Source organism: Mya arenaria, chromosome 17 (genome assembly GCF_026914265.1).
Source record: "Mya arenaria isolate MELC-2E11 chromosome 17, ASM2691426v1".
NCBI lineage: Eukaryota > Metazoa > Mollusca > Bivalvia > Myida > Myidae > Mya > Mya arenaria.
This window is the reverse complement of record NC_069138.1, coordinates 46,711,851-46,738,141: the sequence shown is the minus strand read 5'-3', so window position 1 is coordinate 46,738,141 and position 26,291 is coordinate 46,711,851. Positions and strand designations below refer to the sequence as shown.

General features: G+C 34.5%; 1 protein-coding gene across 1 annotated transcript; it reads right to left on the bottom strand.

Annotated features, from left to right (window-relative positions):
- Positions 1 to 427: 427 nt before the first annotated feature.
- On the bottom strand, positions 428 to 26,184 carry LOC128224621 (uncharacterized). The gene is made up of 6 exons (XM_052934545.1): positions 26,140 to 26,184; positions 3,572 to 3,719; positions 2,561 to 2,866; positions 2,082 to 2,121; positions 1,820 to 1,933; positions 428 to 1,726 (listed from the first exon to the last, which is right to left on the bottom strand). Exons 2-6 carry the CDS (start codon positions 3,605 to 3,607, stop codon positions 1,308 to 1,310), a joined length of 915 nt encoding a protein of 304 aa, XP_052790505.1. The 5' UTR covers positions 3,608 to 3,719; positions 26,140 to 26,184; the 3' UTR covers positions 428 to 1,307.
- Between the last annotated feature and the right edge of the window lie 107 nt (positions 26,185 to 26,291).

Below are 26,291 nucleotides of genomic sequence, written 5' to 3'. Positions count from 1 at the left end.
AACTTGTAATCAGTAATTAATATTTTCCATTAATGCATTATTTAGTAAGTACTAGCTATGTATACTATATAAAAGTAACTAGGTATGTTTATAAAAGGATTGATAGGTACCCCCTTGGTACGGTTAGTAAAATGTAAGTTTACTGGGGGTTTAATCCACTAAAGTGCACAAACCTCACTCTTATCCCTAATTAACCTTTATCATTATATACCAGTCATAAAGCTACCCCCAATACAAATGCCAAAACACGGTCATCCATATTCCACTCCAGTGCAACACGGTCTTATTCCAATCTGCCTACATCACGTCATAACAGGCATCATTTGGTGTCAAAATGACGTCATAAAAAAGTGCGTTATTAAAGGGACATTCATTATGAAATCAAAGTTACGTAAATATCCACCTTTCATTTAAAGAACATAAAAGATACAATAGATACAAGAATCTTTATTTGAAGTCTGGTATGTATTAACAAGAAGCATTAGATCATTGAGCTATTTTTTTGACATGAATAGCATATTAAATAAATAAAAACAATGAGCTTGTGACCTGGAAATTAAAGTTTATATGTAACAATATTGTTTAAATGAACACATATTGGTGCGAGTATTAACAAAAGCCGTTCGATATATTCATGCATACAAATACAAATAGGAAAATTGGATAAGAGCATCGAAAACAGTGATAACATCAACAAGTTTTCCCGGCTGTACGGCCAGTGCACACGCGCAGGGTTCCACTAGTTGACATACCACTGTAAAATGGTTAGTTGTTTAAAAAGTATAACTTAAAGGGTAATCGTATACATTGAAAAATCAAACTTGTAAGTAGCAAAATAAACAAAGGAATAACAGCTTTGTACATCGATGATGTGTAGTTCGTTAAAAACTTATAATTAATCTAGCTTTGCAGTGGTTAGCAATAAACATTACAGCATTTTTATAAACGGGGACCACTAACAAAATCCTACTCCCAGATATAAACACTTGTGTTCCTCAACTGAAGAGCCTTGAAAATGAATATTTTTAATCGAAACTCTGAGTTATCGATTGGCAAAAAGCGGGCAAATACAACAGTTTTTCCCCGATCTTCATGAATCTTGGTTAATATATTTGTCAGCACGATATTCAAGATCAATGTGACTATGAATCATCCTTGGTTAAAAGTCGTGTGTCGGAATATAGATGCATATGAAAAAAATATGAGGCACTGCTTATGGGGTTTATGTGGGAACTTTTAAAAACATGTTCTTTTACTTAGTTTTCTTTGAATTGATATGCTAAAGTAAAACGTAATTGAAGCGTATTTTAGTTTGGCTGATCATAAGTGTAATACACCAGGAAATGATCATTGGGATTGTTAAAGTCTAACAATTCAGGATGCGATACAGACACAGAGAGCCTGTCATACTTGTTGAGCTTGAAAACCGCTGACAGGAAACTTGTGAAGTGAACCCCATTTATTTCAATTGATTTTTTGGTTTGCATCAGCACACCAGTTGTGCCATACATGTGTGAGAGCAGGTCTACATGATGACTGAACGTCGTTGGTCTGGTTTCATTTATCGGTGTGTTTGTCTCTGAACGTCGTCTCCGTAGATTCAGCTGCGACGAAACGATGTAGTAGCCAGCCTTCCGGACAAATATCTCACCTTCGAGTTGCAAGTGGACGCAATTGTTGGCATAAAAAGTTCGACCGTTTTTATTCCACAGGACCTTGTAATGACCTTGAATAAAAATACGATATAATATCAGTGACAGATACAACCACACATATCAAACGATATATGGATATGAAACATAAAATTCCCAGTTCTTACCCTCAACTATGTAGCTTGGAGTGCACTCCACAATTCCAACTACTTTAGCAATGGGTTGCTTGTCGTTTGTTTCCCTTTCACAGTCAGCATACACTTCTGCCATGTCAATGAGACCTGTAGTGTGTGAAACACACTCTTATAATGATTAGTCGATGGAAACTAGAAAAACTATTTTGTTCAATCGCGAATCATCAGTAAATAACATTACTTTAGGGCTCCATGTTTGCATTACTTAACAGAAAAAGCATCAGCTTATACTTACTTCCACTGGAACTGCTGTAGTAATACTGAACTGCCATTTCCTAAAAGATGATATATTAGAATAAATGTCTAAATTACATGCCAAACGAGAAAATACATATCAACATACAGGTATTTATTTCTTGGGTTGAGATTCAAGACGTGTCAAGTAAAAATGATATGCATTCATAATATAATCCCTGGTTGTTGTTAGTTAAATAAAATATATGTGACACATTATCAAATTTCTTTTAAAATCAAATGGTCTAGCTGAAGCTAAACCTTTGTGGTCATTGTAAATGATTCGATGCCCATATGATATCTGATATGTTTGTGACGAAACATTGAAAGCTCGTATACGTTTAACTTCTTATACAATTTTAAACAAATTAAAAAATTGTGTAACCTTTAAAAGTCTGATGCCCATGCTAACACTGTTCAATGTGCTTAGGGACTGGTTTATTTGATCTGCCGCAATAAACAATGCATTTAATGATTTACCTTTTGAAACAACATCTGCGCAATGCTTTCGACAGATCCGCAGCACATCCCATCGTCTCTCCTTTTGATACCAGCAGCAGGGTCTAGGTTTTTGTTAGAACTGTGTTCCATTTTGTTGCAAGGAATGCATGCTAAGCTTTCTTTTGACATTGTTAAAGGTTCTCTTATAACAGACCACATTATTATGAAAACTAGAAAAATCAACGTTAGGATGATGCTCGCTACTATACAAATGACAGCATGGTTCTTTCGTTTGAGAGCAACAGCAACTGTCTTAGAATGAATGCAATTAAATTTGCCGGACCCCTGAAAAAGTAACACTCAATAACAACCTTTTACAACACCGAATTCAGTCGAATAAAAGAAGAATTATACAAAAAGCATATTTTTTGTGATGAATGTTTAAGTTTGTAAAGTCATCAGCTTTTGCCTGAAGTTACTTTTACAGATAGGTTTCAGTGTGTGTATTCCACGTGATAAATTGCGCCATGAATGCTACGTCGGAAACCAATATTTTGATTTGAGAAAAATACTTTAAACAAAGATAACTTCACTATTTCTTCATCATTTTAAATGAAACATAGAACAGTCTATGCCGCTTACGGAGCGCCACCTTCGGACTTTTACCAGAATTTGATTGCGAGTTTAGTTTCTTAAATGACTTCGACAAACCTTTTCACAATGCGGCCGTATGACGGAGCACTGTCAAAACATATTTTTGGAAACAGGTTTGTCGAAGTGTTTGATAAAACTAATGACCTCATCACATTTCGGAAATAAAACAAATGCGGGGCTCTTTTAGTGGCCCTTCATTTCATTTAAAATGGTGTTGAAAATGAATAGTTATTTTGATTTAAGTCTTCATTTCAAACAAATTTGTGCCTTCCGACGTAGCATATGACGCCATTTATCACGTGGTATACACACACTGGGTTTGTATTTGTATATAAACATTTCGGTAAAACAACAACACATTTTTTTTTAATGAAGGGCATTTACAGAATAACGTACCCTCTCCATTTTTGTGGGCTTGGGACCAGCAGACATCCTGCTATAAGTTCAGTAAAGATGATTGCTTGTCTGTTGTGTAAATACACTACGATGCTACTGAACGCAGGGCTGATGTCTGGCAGGATTAAGTCCTTTCAGTGAGTTCAACCTGTGTTAGTTAAACAAGAACATTCAAAATATGAAAAAAACGTATTCGCTTATCAGCATAGTCGTGACTTTGGTTTGATAAACTCTCGATGGATTTTTTCTTTCGTAGAAGTTACATATTTCTGTGACGGAAAATATCATTTTTGCTCGTGTTAGGTTTAGATAATATGTGTGCCAAGATCCATGTCCATCACAATTAAGGATTGTTTAGATAAGTTTAATGTTGAAGTTCAATATAAATTATTGCATAAAATGTACTATAAAGTAAATGCAAATGCCGTTAACGACCGGCCTTTTGTTCTACATGTGCGTTGACAAAACATGTAAACCTCTGCGTACCTGATATAGTCATGTATCTCAGGTTCAAGATACTGTAAAGGACGGAAAAACTCAATTTGTCCCACAACAATGCATGTAGTAATCTTAATGAACATTTGTTCTCTAAAAACATTATCAATAGCCCAAATTGCCAATGTGGTGAAATCGAGGGCACCTTCCATTTCTTTTTACCTGTCCCTTATATCAGGCACAAAGGCATCGCCTTTTCGACCAATTGCCTGCTATAAGGCCTATATGACACTTCAAGTTATATTGTTTGGATCCAAAAACGCCACGGACCAGACAAACTCAACGATATTCAATCACGTTCAACACTACTGACCTATCCATGCCCATCCCCCTCCTCTTCCTGCTCTTTACATTACTCTCGTTCATACTCCTAGCGCATTTTACCACCTCCTTCCTTATTTATTTGACGTTCACCTTTCACATTATCCATCAAATTATAACGATTACATAAATATACAAATAATGAATCATTTACATCATTACAAGCAGTTTGAAAGAGTGACAGAAGCGAGGCATAGTATAAGCTACCATACCTTCCTATTCAATTCTGTCAAATTATTTTGTTTTGTGCATATTTCATTTGTCTACATTTCATGTATTATTACCTCCGTCAACCATTTAGTATTGAATATGCTATTACTGTGTTTATCATTATAATGTGAATCTGAAAAAAAATACTGTTTAAACTAACAAGGAAGTTAGCGCAAGTATCAAGGTTATTATATACTTTCCTTAGTTAGATACATACCAATACTAACATGAAACTACACGCCCTAAAAGGTAGCTTTTTACAAAATACCCTGGACAATACTAAGGCCAAACAAGCAAATGTTAGGCTTTAGTGAAAATGATTGATATTACTATGTTATTTAATGTTCGTTCTAATACATGCTTCAAAGAAACAATGACAGTGTATTTTCATAGCTTTTTTAATATTCAAAAACCGTAAAAGATATTCAAAACTTTGTATTCTTGTTGTCAAAGACGTTCGCTGTTCAATCTCTATAGTTTTGGCTTTAAGAAATGTTGAATTGAGTCGTTTATCTTACTGAAAACAACAACAGAGATACATTGGCGTGTGCTCAACGGCGCTCTTGTTCTGGGTTAAATATGCCAATTTAATAGAGAAGTGAACCTGTGAAAACATCGATGACTACATTAAAATGCTTGAGTTTTAATTCTCTACTTCATAATAGTTGCTTTTAATTATCGTTTTGCTCTTGATTTATTTCTGTTCCATGTACTTCTTTTCAAAAGTTGCCGGAAGTACAGCAGAAAATTCATAATCTACAAACGAAAAATACCTTGTTTATAGAGATTTTTCTGGCAACCACATACTTTTAACCTTGAAAGTGTTGCCATCGCGCAGCTTACTCAATGTTCAGTTTGTATAGTTAGCTTGGATGCCAGCTCTATTCATGGCAGGACAGACTACCTAAAAACTTGGTGGTAGTAATCATTTCCGCAAATGCAAACAAACTTATATCAACAACATGTGCACTGTTATGTCATTCATTCAGTCACTTACCGGCTCCATTATTTTATGAGATCTAAAAAGGAGAAATGTCCTTGTCAATGTTATATTGATTGTACATGCTAAGGCATTAAGTTGATCGATACTGGTCTGATTACTTTGCAGTAAAAGAGTCATTCTGTGAAAATTCTCAAATGTGCTTTTCATCATGTCGGGCCGTATTGACAAAGCATTTTAATGAGTAATTTCAACTAGTTGAAGATAATCCAAATTTTCAACAAAGATGATTTAAATTCACCCACTACATAAGATCTATTCATATGAATAAATTATTTTCATGCTGATTTTAATAGTTTATTACGAAAATGGTAATTGTCCACTTAGTTTAAATATTTACTTAAGTTGCTTCATGAATTTGGCCCAAAAGCCCTAATTTAGTAATCATGGTAACATTCTGTGACCGCAGTGACTCAAGTAAACAACACAATCTCAGTATTGACCATGTCAATGCCTTGTTATGTGATTGTCAATGGGGCAATAGTTAGTTTAAGTATTTATAACAAATTATAAACATACATTGTTTTCAAAAACAAACTATTTATGAAAGAAATATTGCAATATTGTATTCTTTTCATATTTTTGTACAGTTTGCATCGGTAATTAAATTAATACATTTTTCAAGACAAACTTTTCATTTGTAATTCATTATTCTAATGAAAGCATGGTTGCAATGTTGCAAAATATTGTTAATAAATTATTGAATGGAACCTGGAGAAAGAAGTTGCAAATGTCAGCTGCCACAAGAGGATATTAATTAGTATGCTATATGTAGTGTATGAACATACTTATATCTCATTGTGCTATGACTAGTTCTAACAAAGTTTCATATGGATACTATTAAAGTATTTTTAAAAATATATACCTGTTTCTCAGAAATAATATTAATAAAAAACCCCACACAATTCTAAATATTCATATGACACTTCAAAATGATTACTACATATTATTGAGCCGTGTGTTCTTAAACTCCAGACTTTTAACTTTCAAAACTTTATATATATATTCTCGTTATTTACTTAAGTTTCTATAATCAAATTTCAGTTAATGAACCATTGGCCATTTATGGATCTACTAAATACTAACTTGGATTTTATAGTAGTTGATGTAGTTACTGTAGTATGATTATGACGTAGAATTGCCAGCTTAGTTGGATTTAGAGTTCTTGGTCTTAAACACGACATTTGAAGGCCGAAGGTTACGATTATCGAATGTGACAGCTGACTTACATCTGAATGCAACAATTCATTGCTTCATAATAGTAGTTGCTGGTGCTGTCGGGCATAATTGGGCATTTTCACTAGCAGATTTAGAGGGGGCGCATCCGGCGCGTGCCCCCTCTAAAATCTTCCAAGTTAACTTTTCATCAATATGGGATAAAAAAGGTAATGAAATACGCTTATAATGCACCATTTCCGACTACAAATTCATGAGGGAGTGATCCCAAATCACCATGCGAACAGTTCATGCCTTATACTTTTGGTTCTGAGGGAGAGGGGCATGTCAAAAGGTAACGCCACTAAGTTACGCCCCCCTCTAACATCAACTCCTGGATCCGCCCCTGATTTTATCTTAACATGGTGGTCGAGTAATGCACTTGTGTGACATGCATGCATGTTTGATATTCAATTTACAAACACAAGTATGGTATAAAATTAAGGATTTAATGTATCTTTTGCAGCATTTACTTTCCAAAGTCATTGCGGACCGCTGCAGCGGCCCGCTATTTTTGATACGTGGTGAGTAAAAGGTTTATGGAGACTTAAGAACTTGGTTTAAAATATGCGTCTCTTTTTCTTAAAAAATTCAAGTACTTTTGAGCTGAAAATGTAGTCACATTCAATTTTTCCCTTGAACACATGAGTTGTCGTTCTTACCATAATGATTGTCTCGTCATTAAATAAACGGTGTTACTTTTGACATTAATGTAGACACAGTCAATTTTTTGTACAGGGTTGTCTTCCGTACGTTTGTTTTCGCAACGTTTCTGGGCACGTACTAAAGTGCTGACGAGTTAGCTGACGATATAGAAAAAGGGTAGAGTTGCTGACCAATTGCTGACCATATAGACAAAGAAGGAAAACAAAATAAGTTTTGAAATTAAAGATTTTTTAAGACCTATTTTGTTTAATCTATTTTATATACCCCTTAAAGTGTACAACATAAAGACGGATGTTTGTGTATTTTTATTGAAAATGGCAGTTCATTGAAATGAATTCAGTAAAAAAATGTGCAGGTTTGGTGAAAAGATGAGAAGATATCACGGATTAAATTACTTTTTAGGTGTTTCATTTACAATTGTTTGAACCAATTATTTTAATTGTAAATGTAGCTTTAAATGTTAGCCTCACAACTTGTGGAAAACTATCTGCACTACATCAGAGAACGATCAAAAAATGTTGTTTGCCAATCCATTATTGATCATTTTAAATAAGAAATGATTTCTCTTTAATCTGTTGAATATTAGAAGTTGTTTTGTGGAAAACAAGGCAAAATGTTGCTAATAAAAAGTGACTTGTCTGCATAGTGAAAACAGGTTTATCATACTCAAACAAAGTTGCAATATTAATCAAAGCACTGAAAGTGCTGAGGGACGGTGCCTCTAGTGTATGTGCAGAAAAATATACAGGGAGAGCTGCCTGGTTTCAAAATCGTGTCGTTGTTATCAACTATTGACAGTTTGGTTATTTCCAGAGCCAACTTTCGTCATGCATGACTATTTTTTATCAATGCATGTTAAGCAAGCGATCACTTCGTACGAAGTTGCATACGAAGATTTCTGCGACCGTTTTATTAACGCTTTCGTACGTAATTACTCTTCAAAATGGGGAAGGATCGAACAAAAATGTTAACAAACCGTAGATGTGAGTATACTAAAAAAAATCGCAAATAGTGATTTGATCTGCTTCGCTTTTCGAATAATCAAAATAGACATTTACTATTTATTTTAATAAATATAGTGGGTGGTAACGTTTTGTCGACTACGGTTGCTACGGCATGGTTTGACCCGTTTAAACAGCTGTTTCCTGTGTCACGTTGCAATGTTTTCAGGTTATGACACATTTCGATACCAACTATATTCATTTCTTATCGCTTGTATTGTTATATAATAATTGTTATGGCGTTAACATGTTAAATAATCATATCCCAAAAGGTAAATGTACTATTATATACGTTCTTTAATTCTTTGTTCTATTCGATTGAAACCCCGGAAGTACAAATTTAAGAAAGAGTTTAGTTAGCGAATATTATTTGAACTGTTTCCTTAAGGTATGTAAGTTTACACACTCAAATATGTTTTAATATACAATTCTTTATACTAACCAGTATACAAATGACATTTGTCATTACAAATAGGTAGACCTATTGTCAATTACAGTATCCTCTTTGTTTGTAATTGATATGATTTATTAAGCTTTTCATTGCATGCAATCTTTTGAAAGAAAAGCTCAGTCATCTGAGATGCAGTGTTGCAGCACTGAAAAGCATTGGGTATGACTGTATATCTCAGCGTATGATTAAACCAACTATTGCAAAAACTATGCAAACAGTAATCGGGGAGTAGGATTATTATTATATTTTTTAGTGTTATTAGACCCAGTCTTTCAAAAACAGATGCAATTGCCATTATAACATAGTATGAAATAAGAAAATACTTGCTACTGCTTCTTGCAAACTACCGATTTTTTACCAATATATGTAATCTTAATACAAAAAATCACTGTCAAGGCAGGCATTTCAGTTGAATTTGAGAAATGGCTTTTACAATACAAATTTGTACTGTAGTGTTTGTTTGTTTTTATCTCTTAAGGTAAATGTGTACTTTTACAATAAATATTATCAATAATTGTATTTGAAAAAAATGTTAGACCATTTCTTTTTTTATTTTACTAACAACTTTCACGTTTTATGGATAATAGTAAAGATTATGTATCTTCTATTTTACAGGTGCCCATCAAAGAGTGTTTCTCTTTGCCTGCAATCAGGATACATCAACTGACCTTTGAACTGTATTTTCCAACTTGGGATTCAAACACATGCCCTCTTGGGTAGGAGAAAGTCAGACAAACACCTGTGGCTATATCACTATACTTTTTCAAGTCTTGCTCTATGAGTAATCATGATGTGAAATAAAACAAAATGCAGTCATCTTTTTGCTATATTAAATAAGTTATGAACAAATAAAATATTTCAAACATTTTATTAATTCGTTATTTTGAAAAACAGTATGAATAAACATACATGTATACCAATAGACAAACAAATAATTGGCAAAGAATGGGCACAAAAATATGAGAATATTGAAGTTGGAGATTTATTGTTAATATTGATTTTAATGTGACAGAAAATGCCCCAATTTGCCAAAAAGCATTGAATATCAAATGACAATGCTTGGATTTACAAAATTCTGCCCAAATGAGTATAGATCTGTGAGTTGTTGTTTGGTATTTATTCATAAAAGTCATGATATATAAATCAAAGTTTAAAAAAAAATGTTGCAAACATAAAACAGTGGAGGATCTGATGTTATGTTGAAATGATATACTTGTATAAGGGCTATTCCAGTAAAACATATGTCCCACCCCAGGAAGGCACTTTCAAAATGGACCATCCCCCTTCAGAAGTTTATTAAATGAGAAAAGAACCCCCTTTAGAATATTTTTTGAGCAAATTCGGACCCCCTTGAGAAGTTTATTTTTTTATACGTCTATATGCAAAGATTATTTGCAATTACTCTTTTGTAACTCTTTGATCAGGTGAGCTATATAGGACCTTATAGCTCACCCTAGTTTCTAAGCCAATCATCACCCAGAGATTTTCAAATCTTTGCTCGAATAGGTTTCATATAAGATCACATCTGCATCCAATAAGTTAATTATTATAACTAGGTCAACAGACATGGCGCGCGCCAAATGAACTTCGAGCAGCCAATGGGCACGCTGTATACGGCCTTGTTCGATGATTGGCTTAGAAACTAGGGTGAACTATAAGTCGGTTACAGCTCATGTAATGGAAAATAACAAAACTTATTACTGGGCTTCGCTTGTAATAAATTTTGTTATTTTCCATTATATGGACTATAACCTACACCCCACGGTTCTCTTGTTTCTTCATATGTTGCTATAAGTGCATATTAAGCCACAACTTTCACCCATGTAATTATATACAACCTTAAAATAACTTGTGGTCGAAATGTTAAGGGGACGAAACATTCGGATTTATAACATTTACGCAATACGTACAAATTATGATTTCTAATAAAATTCTAGACAACTGTTGTCAATTTCAGGGGTCGACACTAACCATTTTTCCAAGGGATCCCGAAGGGACACCAACATTTGAAATCAGGTGTCCCTTCCTGAAATTAGGAGTCCCTTCCACTTTTTACATTTTTTCATTGTTGAGCCTATTTTAATATTAAATTCAACATCCTTTTACTTTTCAATTTGTAATGCAAGTATAAACCACCATAATTATTATACATGTTTTCAGCAGCATGTAATGACAGGTTAGTAGCACTGAATGGCGAGGTATATTTTGGTCTCTAAGTTGGTAGATTGGGTTCAAAAGCGGGAGAATGTCTAAGTCCCTTTTGTTTTCAGTCAAAAACAGAGATGGATACAATGTAAACAAAAACTTGATGTTGTTACTATTTTTAGATTTTTGGAAAATACGCATAAAATACATCATGGTTCAGGGTCTTTTAAAATGTCGGTGCTTTTCATTAAGAAACTGTAGGAATATTACATCTGGCTTGTGAAAACTCCAATCAATATTTAGTAGAGCTGTTGATAAATCAATCAGACTGCCCAACAGTCGTAGTGCATACTGGAAGAGCAGACGACCAAAAATTGTGTATACATGTTAATTTTCGCGCCAAAAAGTCATAAAATTTTATAAATTTCTTGAATTAATGAATAGAACCCTGCAAATTTTATTTCTATTATTTTTTATCAAGGCATAAAATATATGTCTTTAAAATTAACAAAGAATATTGATAAGTTGAATGCCAATTAACAAAGAATGCTGAATGTAGGATGCAGTTCTTTTGCGTCGTAAATGTTACTGTAAATACTCAAAGGTCGCATCATATTATATAAAAGGTATCATCAGAGTTGGCATCTTTTTGGGCGGTTCTGACACATAAGCAAAACAATTCCACATAAGTATTTTACCGATAATAAATCTCTGTCAGCTCTGACCTTGTTTAAAATGTAAACAACAAAACGGAAGCGTTAACCTGCATGCGCCTGTGAAATGACCTGTTTATTTATAGATTCATGACGTAACTATAGTCAAATAGTCAGCTATACTTTCGCTTTGATGAGTCCGATAATGATAATTAATAATATTGTTTTGACATGTGCTGTCAAGAAATTTAGGGAGCCCGAATTTAGGTAATAAATTAATTAAATGCTACTTATTTATTGATATTTAGCGTTTATCAGTCAGAAATTTAAAGTGTCCCGACGGAATACCGGACTTCGAAGTTCAGGTGTCCCTCCTGAAAAACTGGTGTCCTCGGGATCCCGGGACCCCGTTAGTGTCGAACACTGCAATTTGGTATACGAAACGTATCCACACATGCGGCGCAACTATTGGTTTCTAGCCAATTTTGTAGGTTGGTCTTCGACCACGACTTTACAAATTCTGGCGCCTCCGCCATCTTGTTGTCAAGGGACGCAACTTCTTCTGATTTCCGGTACCGCGGAACCGACTCGTAATATCGCGAAAATTTGTATTCAAACCAATTCTGTACACGACGTTCGGTAAAATATGTTATATGGATAAAAAAAAACGGTATTTCACCATCGGGCAGTGAATATAAATGAGCAGTGAATATAAATGAGCAGATACGGTCAGAAGCAAAAAAGAAAATGACGCCCCCCTATAGAAGCGAAATTGGACTTATCACCACCCCCTACAGTAGCAAATTAAGAAAAAGACCTACCCCCTACAGAATTTCTTTATTTTGCCGTCCTGGGGTGGGACATATGTTTAACTGGAATAGCCCTAAGCTATTTAAACTGTATATGAGCAGATTCTTATGGACATATGAGCTTTAAGTATTACTTTATTCCAAAATGGTGACCTAGAAGGTTTAGTTCCTTGTATTGGTCAATGTTATATTGTTCACTTAACAGCTTCAGGTAAATGCAAGATATAATACAGTCAAGTTCAGAAACTGCTGAACAGTTATAATAATAAACCCTTCCTCTCAATATGGTGTACATTTGTGGGAAGTTATATCAAATCCTTCAAAAGGTTAAAGAGACATGGAGCAGACACAATTTGTTACAGACGGACAGACAGACAACTGGAGCTAAAAGAATTATTCTATTTCAGCAGGAGACATACTTAGCCAAATGGTTCTTGAGAAAAAGTCATTAAAAATAATTTATAAAAAGTACAATAAACAGGCAGTCACAAAAGTTAACATGAACACTAACTTAGGCTTAGATGAGCTGAATGAAAAATGTCTTAAACAAAATAATTGAAAAGTTGCCCAAAATGTTACAGCTACATGTAAGAAATGAGCCAAGTATCAACAAGAGATGTTTGTCAAACATTATGCCCCCACCTGAGCCCCATGTTGTCAGGATAATATGAACAATTGAATGAAATAAGCATGGACCGAAATGACAGCTGATTAGTCACTGACATTGGATGCCTTTGAGGCAGTTTTAAGATTATGACCATTCAAAGTGTGAGGATAGAGTGTGTTATGACCATGACCTTTGACTCTATGACCTCAAAATCCATATGAGCTGGTCTACAAAAATCTAAATGTCAAGTTTGAGGGACATGGGTTCAGGCATTGACATGTTATCACACAGACAAGCTTTTTTCAATCAATGTCACTGTGACCTTGACGTTTGACCCGATGACCCCTAAAATGAAAGGGACTCATCTACAGGCCAGACACAACTCCAAGTCAGATTTGAGGGCCATGGGTACAGGCATTGTCAAGTTATCACTCGAAACATTTTCGCATTCAAGGTCACTGTGAACTTGACCTTTGACCCAATGACTCCTAAAATCAATAAGCGTCATCTCCTTGTCAGGACCAACTTTCATGTCAAGTTTGATGATCATAGGTTCAGGCATTGTTGAGATATCCCTGAGAGAGGATTTGTTATCTTTTTGCATTAAAGGTTATTGTGACCTTGACCTTGGCTTGATGACCCTCAAAGTCAAGAGGGGTCATCTACTGGTCAGGCCCAACCTTTATGTCAAGTTTGATGACCATTCAGACTGAATGGCATGATTGGTCCAGGAATTGTCGAGTTTGCTTTCAAGATCACTTTGACATTGACCTTTGACCCCTAAAATCAATAGGGGTCATCTACTGGTAAGGCCCAACCACCGTGTCAAGTTTGAGGGCCATGGGGACCGGCATTGTTGATTTATCACTTGGACAACCTTTTACCATTCAAGGTCACTGTGACCTTGATCTTTGGCTCGATGATCCCCAAAACCAATAGGGTCATCTACTAGTGAGGCCCAACTTCCATATCAAGTTTAATGACGAAAGGTCTAGGCATTGTTGAGTTATCACTCGGACAAGCTTTAAAATTAATTTACCATTCAAGGTCACTGTGACCTTGACCTTTGACCCGATGAGCCCTAAAATCATCTACTGGTCAGGCCCAAACTTCATGTCAAGTTTGATGACCATACGTCCAGGAATTGTTGAGTTATCACTCGGACAAGCTTTGGTCTACAGACGGTACCGACCGACATGTGCAAAGCAATATACCCCTCTTCTTCGAAGGGGCGCATAATAAAAATGTCTTATTATGCACAGCAGTAATTACATTGACAGAGACATTTTTCCTTTGAAGTATTGATAAATTGAGTCAGTAGCTGAGTCCTTGGATGACATAACAGTGTAGTATGTTGGTTAAAATATTTTTTCCTTTTTAAAAGATATGCCAGCATGTATAAAGATGGTCTCTTCTTCCTGTATAGAGTCAACATCAAAGTCCACAATAAATATATTCATGTGAGTTGCACGAAGACAGAATTTTCAAGTTTAAACAATTTACAATGTTAAATTGATGTAAATAGTTGCTCAGATCACAGCAAGGGTAAACTGAATCAGAATGAATCCATTGAAGGTTTTGAAACAGTTTCTGTTTGAAGGCTGTTCAACTCAAGCACAATCCTTTGATATGAGATGGTGGCATAAACTGTTTTGTGAATTCTGTCCTTGAAAAGCCTTTGGTAGTCTTAAGTATCACCTTGAAAAACAGTTAAGATGAATTTTGTAGAGATTGGAAAGTCTATTGCTCTTTCGGTAACTTTCATTCTAGGTTCTGAAGTATTTGTGACATGGCGCTGAGTCTCTGAAACGAAAAACAAAAATTATTTAAGAGCAAAAAAAACAATGATAAAAAAAAATTGAGTACATATACAAAATAATTTAAATTTACACCTTTTAACAGTCACAGAATATTTCACAGAGCCACTTGTAAAATACGTATAATAAAACATCAGTTGTTTTCTCAGTTAAATAAAGGGCACAACTCAAAATCACTTAAAGCCGGATTTATAGACCTACTAATTAGGACCTATACATCATATAAAAATATAATACAATAACATTAGTGTATTGTCTCTGACATGACAGACGGCTATAATGATACCTTGAATTTGGTTCTTTGACAACAGACTTATCTGCTAGAAATCATTAAAAACCCTTTTTATTTCATTTGTTTTCTTTAAGGCCGCACTCTTGCAGATTAACAGTTTTAATAATATTTTATCTTTTGTCCAGGAATGAGCAAATTTTGTGTAAACATCTGAAAACCAGCGATACAAGAATGCTGACAAAAGATTTTATCGCAGTTTTTCATATTTCTGTCGCAAATTAATGTTTTTGAAAAATGTATAAAACATCAATTTTTGAAAATAAATATGAAAACTTGCAATGTGATTTTTTCAGCAGTCTTATATCACTTGTTGCTATGCATTTTCACATGCAATGTTACATATATACAGTATCGAGTGATGTGGATCATTCCATATATATGCTGCACATCTTTAATATTATAATGCACATCTTTAATATTATAATTATAGAATGTGCATCAAACTATATGCATGATAAGCTTAAAAGTTTGTATTAAATTGAGATTTGGTAAAAAAAATGCTACAAACTGACAGTAAATAATGCATAATGCACGATTTCCACTTGATTCGCTCTTGCGGTGTATTTACTTTTATCTTGCTTATAAATAACACAAGTAAACCGGACATATGGAAATTTAGTTACCCATCCAGAAACCTGCAGTTCTGTGTAACAATCAGTCCCGCCTAGTTACCAGCATCTTGGATCCATGTCAAGATCTGAAATAAAAAATGAATAATCTATTTATTTATAAACAGGCTGTTTTCTTTCTGAAGCTTAAAATATGGTTGACATTTTTCTTTAAATGCAAGGTGGTTTCTGTTTAAATAAAGCCATTGCTTGAGCTCAAGTAGTCATCAGTCGTGGGGTTCAAGATCTGAACCTATCTCACTTTTGCACCCAGGTTTACTATACTAATATTATACCGTTCATGAGTGTGTCCCAGTACTAACCCACAAAGGTCAGATTGTTTGCAAATTAAGTTATCAGGAACAGTTTGTCGAGCTGGTTGAACAATTCAACTGCAAGCTTTAAGTTATTTTATAACAAGAGATGTTAGTGAAACATTTATGCCCCCTTGGGAGCCAAATTGTTAGTAGGATTTGGACACTTAAATAAAATATGGACAATCAGAAAACCTTTTTTCAGCTTACAGTCACACTGACCTTGACCTTTGACCCACTGACCTCAAAATCAATAGGGTTCATCTGCTGGTCATGACCAATAAGCCTACCTAGTATGAGGTCCCTGGGTCAAAGCGTTCTCAAGTTATTGATCGGAAACCGTTTTTCATGTTAAGGTCACACTGACCTTGACCTTTGACCCACTGACCTCAAAATCAATAGGGTTCATCTGCTGGTCATGACCAATACACCTACCAAGTATGAGGTTCCTGGGTCAAAGCGTTCTCAAGTTATTGATCGGAAACCGTTTTTCATGTAAAGGTCACACTGACCTTGACCTTTGACCCACTGACCTCAAAATCAATAGGGTTCATCTGCTGGTGATGACCAATACACATACCAAGTATGAGGTCCCTCGGTCAAAGCGTTCTCAAGTTATTGATCGGAAACCATTTGGTATTCCGACCGACCGACAGACAGACAGACCGACCGACCGACCGACCGACATGTGCAAAACAATATACCCCACTTTTTTCAAAAGGGGGCATAATAAGTTCTAAGGGCCTGTGAGCCAAGTTGATAGAGCACAAACTTGCAAACAGGGAGTCCCCAGTCCAAGTCCCATTACTAGATGCAATGTTTTCAGAACCGCAAGAAAATTGAAAAAAAATGTAGTTTGGGACAAACAAGTATCCCATCTGTGACCAATAGAGCTTATGCTTACCTTCTGGCTGCTCTGGATATTTTAAAAAAATACTTTTTGACCCATCCCACCCCCCGCAAAAAATGGGGGTGTTTTAAAAATATTGAAATTGTTTAAAGTGAAGTATTTTATGGTTGAAATTGATCATAAAGAGTTATATTAATATTTTACCATGTAAGTGATATGTTATTTTGCACTAAACAAGCATTTAATGCATTAAAATAAGTTGTTTACCTTTCCAATAAAACGAAAGTTGACTGACACAGAAAACAATTATGCGAAGGGGAACAACTCATACAATCGTAATAACTCGGCCTCCTCCGACAAAGCTTCGAGATTGACCTCGTTATACAATCGTAACAACTCGGCCATGGCCGAACTGTTCCGAGCGACTGAAAACTGTGCCCTGAAGCCTTGCAGGTGCCCTTCATGTATATATCGTTATGTTTTGACAGAATGAAATGAAGAAAAGCCGTCAAACTCATAATTATAAGTTGGATATTTATAAGTTGGATATTTATTTTTGTGTACGGAACTAATACAAAATAACATTATCTGGTAATATTTCTTGTTTTTTTGATATTTTATAGACTCTATATGCTTTATCCCGGAATCCTGATCGGAACAACTACCCACTTTTGGTACTAAACAATTTGTACGTGAAGGATTGGCCATATCAAAAATCTAAAAAAAATCCACCAACGTACAATTATTTGCACTACCCCACCCCCAGGCAACTTTTAAATTTATAAGCTTCAATGTTGATTTAGAATTTCTGAACACTATTAGAGACATGATTATCTTGTAAATATAAGTCAAAGCAAGTTATTGAAAAATGATAAAAACTTTGACAGATGAAAATTGAAATGACAGATCAGTGTAAACACTGTCATAAAATCAGTCTGTTTTTAACTTGTTTGTTTTACTTAAATCACCGTAAAATTCAAATACCATGAGTCTAATGGTTGGATAGTATTTAAGTCTATATTCCAGTGTTCTTATCACAACAAAACTCTTGAAATGCATCGAAATAAGAGCATTTTGTTTTTCAAAACATAGTTGGCGCGAGGTTGCGTCCCCTGAAAATTTAGTCAAAACGGTTAATTTACTCACCGGGTTGCAGATTCCACAGAGTCGTCTTCCGTCTTGAAATTGGCAGTTGGTTTTGTTAAAATACGCCATAATAAATGAAAGATCGCCAATATAGAATATTTCTGTTGTTGTGGCGCCATTTTTTAGTCTACGAAGTTCGTACGCCACCATAAGAGCTTTCGTAGATCTACGAAGAAACAGGTGCTTGTTCGTACGAAATTCTTATTAAAACGGCTAAACAGCCTGAGATACATTGTACAAAGTTCGTAAGCAAAACAGACTTCGTACGAAGTTTAATAAAACTGGCCCTTATTCTAGTAAAGCTTGGAGTCCGGATTTATTCTAGCAAGTAATTTGGTTGGTGCCAAAAAAGGAAAAAGTCCAATGTCATTAAATATAACGGTCAGCTCGCGCAGGAAAAAATCAAGATAAAATAAATCATGCATTCTTAAGTAATGTATTTTAAACATATCCTTTGTGCTTTAGAATTTTAGGTTTATTGCATAATTATCAATGTTCTTATAAGCTATTGAATATTACTGGTGTTTTAAGCATTGAAAAACCGCACTCTTTCTTCGACCGAGACAGGCGGTAGATCGGTTTGTAACTTTTCAGCCGATTGCCCCTACACTGAACGCTGCCCTGAGCGGGCACCGTCCAAAAACCAGTGACATCAATATCTGAGTTGTTGTTCTTTTGCTTTCAATAGTTTATACAAATGAACTAGTTCATGTATATGGAAAGGAATTACTTTAAACCCATTGGCAGCTATGCTTGTGCAAGGACTGTAACTTTGCCTTATTTATGTCTTTTCCCGAGAGGGCAAGAGACATATTGATTTAGTGCTGTCTGTCTGTCACAAAACTGTGTCCCCTGTAAAACTTATAGTTGTACTGAAACCTGGAAGAAGTGTTTAATATAAACTGTAGTTGTGCATAGTTAATGTTTTACCAAAATAGGTCTCATTCAATTCCTTCATAGCCTGGACTCGACATCAGCCATCACCAACTTCAAAATATTTACATGGTAGATCTGTTTGTGGGCCCGCTGTGATACTTTGTATCACAGTTTTTCTTGTCGTCTATTTATGTTAAGATGACCGTATGAGGATGATTGTATTTGTGACAAAAAGGCATGAATTAGTTATTACAACGAGGATATTTTGAAGAAAGGAAGATGAAATATACAACCGGACAAAACAAATATTACGGGATCGACATATGATTTATTTAAACATCAGTGGCGACACTACCCCCAGTGGGCCAGCAAGGAAACTTTTTTTTTTTTTTGGGGGGGGGGGGCACATCTTTATTGATTTAACTGTACAAATAAGTTGTTTTGTCACAATTTAAATCTTATATACGCATTTGAGCAAATAAACAACCTGATTATCGAGTATAATATAATATACGAAACGAAAAAGTCTTTTGAAAAATGACACCGGGGCCGAAACAATCGATACAAAAAAATCGGCGCCGCATTTTACACAGACAGCTGATCAACAGTAGGTAATATGGCTGCAGTTATACGTGTAAGTTTACTGTTTTCAGAATATATTATATACCAGAAATATAAGTTGTTTTAAACTGTTAACATCTACACATTATATGTTCGTCATTGCTTTTAATAATGTCATTGTGTACCATATGTCACACATATAATGTGTGTGCATGACGTGCATTTAACAAAACGTTGCCGCTTTGAAACTTTCCATTTCGGCCTTTATTATCGTCTAGTTCTCTGAATTATGTTAGAGCCTTTGTAAATTAATACATAATGATTTATTTGAAACCCTTTTTGGAATTTGTTGTCAAGTTGTTTTTAATTCAGTTAACTAAAACTTATAACAATGAAATCCGAAGTACCTGCAGTATCGTTGAGTGCAACCAATATACTGTAGTGTAGGTTTAAAAAGCACTAATTTTAACACATAAATACGAGTGTCTTAGGTGGGCGAGTGGTTAACTACATAGCCTGTTAATCCATCGACCTTGGTTCGATTCCCCAAAACGGCTAGATATCTTTGTGTTTTGTTTTAAAGGTTTACCTCGGTCATGATATTTTTTTTTAATTCAATCTATCTGCTAAACATTATTGACAGATGAGACAAATGTTAATTCCATGTCAATATATGATTAAAATAATGCATTCAAAAAAAGTTTGATATGTTTATAACTAGTTGTGCCCCCCATTTAGAAAGTCATGGATCCGCCACTGAACATGCCAAAAATCTTCTGTGCAATGCTTTTAAAAACAAGTATGTTTGCCCAGAGACACGTGATTGTGTCACACAACAATGTAAATATGCAATCGAAAGATTTCAGCTTTAAATGTTTTAGAGTATGTGTATAGTTTCGTTTTGCAAATATTTGGCACGATGTTTAAAGCAAATACTATCATAAAACGTTAGCTTGCTTTTTGATTCTGTCGGAGCAAGGCCAATAGCATTACATATTAATCTCAAACAATATTAATTTTAACTGTCGTAAACAATATATATCTATAAGATCTGACACGAGTTGTCATTTAATACAGTATTTCATTAAACGAGTTCATGAAATATGTTAGTAAGCGAGCCCTAGCTGAATTTTCAAAGTTTCGACTGTAAAGATAAACTTCCTTGTAGATTTATTTTGATATACAGTGTTTTATTTAGATTTCTTTGCTATTAAATTGAATCCAAAACTACCTTATTTTACCTTTACAAAATATTTTTCATACATTCAGTGTAATATAACTAAATAATAAACTTACAAAACAAAGATGTTCAATTTCGCGCCACTTTTAAATCCGGATGTAAACAGAACAAATCCGAAAGTATTTCAATTTTAAGAAAATGTGGTCGTTTCAATGAATATTTGAATAAATATCAACCGGAAAAACTCGGCCATTATCTCGAAGCTTGCCGGAGGTGGCCGAGTTGTTACGATTGATCTAAATATGTCAAGGTAAGCCGACATGAGCTGTGTCGATAAAGCCTTTGCAAATGCTATAAATTGCCCGTCAAGCGTTTGAAATGGTCATTTTGGTACATGCAGGTAAGGCATACACGGGTGGTTAAAGTGAGGGTTTTTAGTCTCATATCGAAGATTACTTTACGGATATGGACTCTTGAATATCGAGTGTATTATCGGATAGCTTCCAATTGCTTTACATGCAGTGAGGCAATTAATTGTCAAATTCGCAACGCACAACGTTAACGATTTAATTGGATTTTATATGTAAAGGTTTCATGCACTAGCATGAAGCAACTTACAAATGTAACGCTTAAATGGGTGGCTTGAATCTGTTTCGCTTATTGCTTTATTCAAAATATTATTAGCTAAGGACATTTTGGACAGGTAGCATCGAATGCCATTAAAAGTACCTTGAAACAACTAAACAATGTTTGTCATCCATTTTTATGCGATTAATTTAGTTTATGTTAGTTTCATGACGTTTTAATTTAAATTATTCAACACGGTAAATCGATGTAAAAGTACAGTTACAAAAATTGTGCTATACGTTATCATAATTTCAGCGAGAAAGTACAAAAACAAATTATCACATGCCTACCCTTGTTTTCGGTGTAATATACCCATTTTTATCCTACAAATGTGTAAAATAACGTAACAGACATTTCTGTTGTCTAGACTAATCACACGCGACCTAGATATTTCTGCGTATTGTTTGTAAACAAAATGGTCTAAACGCCAACAAATACTTACCTCAATTATGAAGTTGTAGGACTTCCGGGAGACAAATGGCTAATGAATCATAGTGCCAGAAAGCATCTTGTTCAAAAACTTTGTGATAATAATGTACCGCCAACCAGATAATTTAGATCACTAGTCACAGAAATATCCAGTCAGCCAACAAATACAGCCACATTACTCAGTAGTGACAAACAACACAAGAACATTTCAAACATCTCCATCTTGACAAACACAGACAATGTGCAATCAATGCCATTTGCTTGCCAGTTTAATTAGCTGTTACCAAAAACACAAATACAAATTCCGCAGCACAGGCTTCCCCTTACATATTCCACGACGGCTAGAACATCATGTTCTCTGGAAAAATTCTTGGTGGAACTTTTTCAACATCAACATCCATGCAGTACAGAGTAAGGCTTCGCCGTAATCTTCTGCATTCTGTGAAATTTCATGTACACTAAGACAACGCTGCAAAACCATCGTAAAAGGAACAGCGAAAAGATTTTAAACCCATGCACACAGTAAAACTTGAAAGACCGATGTAGGTCACTTAAACCGCGTAAATGCATGTACTCTCAGTGTGACGTCATCAAATTGTGTACTTATTGGGGGTTTTATGGTTAAAATTGTTTGTTATTTATGTTGTTGGATATTTTACTACACATTTTAATATTTGTGACTTGTTAAGCGCTTTATCAGAATTAAAACCTAGTAACTGCTAGCTATTTTTGTCATTTTCATTTAGAACTATTTGTATGTCGCATCGTTGAGACTCGTGAGTGCTTTGGCTGTCAAACCATGGGTTCAGAAAGTGGAACTAAATTGGAAATAAAAACACCGTTTTAAGCATGTGATAAAAAAAGATCTGACACTCGTTGTCATTTTATTCTAGATATTTTGAAGGCTCTATGACCAAGGCCAATAAAACACCAAGAGACACAAACCATTTACTTTGCTATTTCTAATAATTTGACCAGGTTTGGAAAAAAATGCATTAAGGTTGTCTTTCTAATGTTGCCTTATGATTAGCAAAAAGGTAGCCCATATGCACGTATAAAGGCGTATACAATATTCTTACATGTAACGAGAACATTAATTGCATTTTCATTCTGGTCTTAAAATCAAATAATGTGATTATCACGCTTCCAGATAAATATGTCAAAAATATATATTTCTGAAAGCAATTGTATAGGGGCAATGCGCTGGGACTGATTTGCGAACCATATGTTTGGTATATTTCTTGTGTGCATAATGTTGCAATGGACACCACTGGGCCAACCCTAGCAATAAAAAGGTACTGTGATCTTGTTAGGTTAAGGTGAATAAGGTTCCTTGTTTGACAGAAAAACAACACTAACAATTTATGCGAGCATTTGCGTTTGCTCTGTGGCACTCTTTTTTATTTCATAGCATAGTGCTATCAGACCAGAAACAAACATACAATGCAAATCAATGTATCCAGACGGAACAGCTTGTGACTTGTATTGAATGCTTTTACTAAAGATATACGGACTTTTACATAATTTGGCTTACATTTTAAACCTTATTTCACCACTCACCACATATACGAAGAATAAGTAGATATGTATCACTATTCCAGATTTACATTTCAGATCGCTCTGTTTATGTCAAGTCACTACATATTGTCAAAGTCGGTGTGACCGTTGACGTATTGATCACAACTAGGAAACCATGCTATTCAAATGAAACAGACAAACACGTTTATAGTATCATTACGTTTTACAAATCCAAACGCATTATATGGAAGTCCGTATTTCACTCCAGTGCAATACAGCCGTGTTCAACTCTGCTGACGTCACTTCATGATTAATTTCATTGCGCGATGTTAAATTAACGTCATAAGACAAAAAAATAATGCATCATTAAAATGACATTTATGATATCATGTGTATTTTAAGTGATTTTTAAAAACCAGTAAGTAATATGATTATGTCGTATTCGACTTTCAGAGATGTTTGCAGATTTTGATTCCGCTGGCGCCTTTTGAAATTCGAACCTTAAACAATTTTAAACCTGTAGTCGAATACAACATCCCAGATCAAAACGCAGTACTTATTAATATTTATATGAAAAACTAAAGAAACAAGCTCAGTAGCAACAATTTGAAACATAAACCCCGTTTAATGACACAGGGTAAACGCCAAGACTTAGAACACACACAAAAATCACAAACAAGAAACATGGAACAACAGCACAAAACTCCACAAACAACACAGTACATTTATACTATATATACAAAAACAAGGTATGTTTATTAAGGAATGTTAAGTACCGCCTTGGAACGGTCAGTAAAATGTAAATATACTGTGGTTTTAAACCAGTTTACGTGCACAAACCTCACTCTTATCCCTAATTAACCCTAATTATTATATTATAAAGCTACACAAAATTCAAATGACAAAACACGGTAGTCCATATTCCACTCTAGAGCAACACGGTCGTGTTAATAACCGGCATTTTTTCTACATATATTCTATCAGGTTTTTGGTTTTAATTTGTCATTTTCTTCATACCAGAAATAGCCATGTTTATCAGATTCAAAATAATAATAAAAAAAACACTGGCCGGTTTCAACGCACTTAATTCGGTCAGCCACCGATAGGAAAACATACGTTGGTTTTCAGACATATGTTAGAGCCGGCGCATTATAAGACGTTTTCAGTGCCAAACTAACGAGACTACATGCTAAAAGGGTAAAACTGTTTTTTCGACCCTGTTAAATACCTAAAATACGAAAGAGATGAAAACATTTGTTTATCAGCTTGATTTTTCTTGTTCTTCATGATCATTAACTTTCGAGTTTAAAAGATGTAAAAAAAACGCAGCGTGACTGATCTAGTTTTAGTGATATTTATAAAGTGATAATTGTCATTTCATTTAACTGGTTCCGACGGTTGTGTTTATCAAATGTGTATGGATTGAGTGCACACTGAAATCAGTCTGATTCTGTCTCAGAGTTATCATATCAATAAAAACACACGATTCTAGATACACTCTTACTCTCATATAAGATTTACAAGAGTTATTGCAATAGTTTTAATATATCGAAACAGATGAATAAAGTTCGAACAGAATGGTTCTTATGAAGGATAGCGTATTTTATGCGCCTTTATTTCAAATTAAACACGGTATCCTTCTTAAAAACTGCTGACTGCAATACTTCATCGCTGGTGCTGTACTTTCTGGCAACCAATCATAATTGGGCATTTGTACCTTAAAAGGCTGGTCGAGATATGCAGCGCTTAGACTTGCATGCATGTTTACTATTTGATTTACAAGCTCAAATATGGTCGAAGATTATTGTCTATTTTCATAAGATTCAGTTCAAGTTTACATGACAATTTGATGATGAGTGTATTTGAATAAAAAACATGAATTATTACAAGGAAGTTATTTTCTAAAAAAGGAAGAAAATATAAAACAAAACAAATATTACGGGATCGACATATTAAATATATAACAATGGTCTATTGAACATGCAAAGTATCTTTAGATAAGTGAAATTCCTTTATAACTAGTATGTTTACTCAGAGACACAGCAATGTTAATATGCAGTTTGAATGAATATTTTGTCGATTCAGCTTTAAACGTTTAAGAGTATTTGTATAATGTCGCTTTAATAGCATATATTTAACAGATTGATATTAATGGTCGTAAATAAAATTTAAAGTAAGACGCGTTAAGATCCATAAATGACCACTGAAGTGGACCAATTTTACAGAGCGCATGAAGACGGTACAAGGGCTTTATGCTGTAAAAAATATCTTAAACGCGAGCTCTATGTAATAGTTCAATGACATGATTTCAAATCTTAAAGATTAAAATTGGGCGGAGTGAGCGTAGTGAACGAGCCTATCCTAAACAATATGAGTTTAATTCAGGTCATCTAACTGACTTAGAATACAACCTCATTGGCTGACTCATTGTCAACGGAAAATTTGATTTAGGGATTGTTTATCGGGTGATTGGCAGTTGGCCGACCTTTAAACACCCGCGGAAATTGAAATTCATAATGATTAAGCTTAGAACTTAATGATTGCATATTAGTGACTTCATTGCCTGTATATGTAGGTTGCATTATAAGGATAATAAATTACTTTCATGGCCGCTCGTGTAACCTAAACAATATTGTCTGGTGCTCAGTTGTGAGTAATATTTGAATGAAATATTAATCCAACCTTTCATGTGAAACAATTTAGGAAAAAGATGAAACTATTTTGTTACAAAAATATTTCAAAACATTCAATATGATACAAATCAATAATAAACTTACAAATAGAGAATTGTATGATAAGTCCGGAATAAAACGAAACAGGAAGTGAAATAAACAACGACGCATATCGAACGTATTTAAATGTAAAACTTATGTAAACAAGGTTATATAAAAAGGGACATTCTTATTCAAAATCAGTACATGCACATGTA

Excerpts from the sequence above, each read along its gene's own strand:
- LOC128224621 (XM_052934545.1), bottom strand. The coding sequence starts at position 3,607 with ATGTCTGCTGGTCCCAAGCCCACAAAAATGGAGAGG. Across the intron at positions 2,122-2,560 it reads CGCAGATGTTGTTTCAAAAG|GAAATGGCAGTTCAGTATTA; the intron begins GTAAATCATTAA and ends ATCATCTTTTAG. Across the intron at positions 1,727-1,819 it reads TCCAAGCTACATAGTTGAGG|GTCATTACAAGGTCCTGTGG; the intron begins GTAAGAACTGGG and ends TTTTTATTCAAG.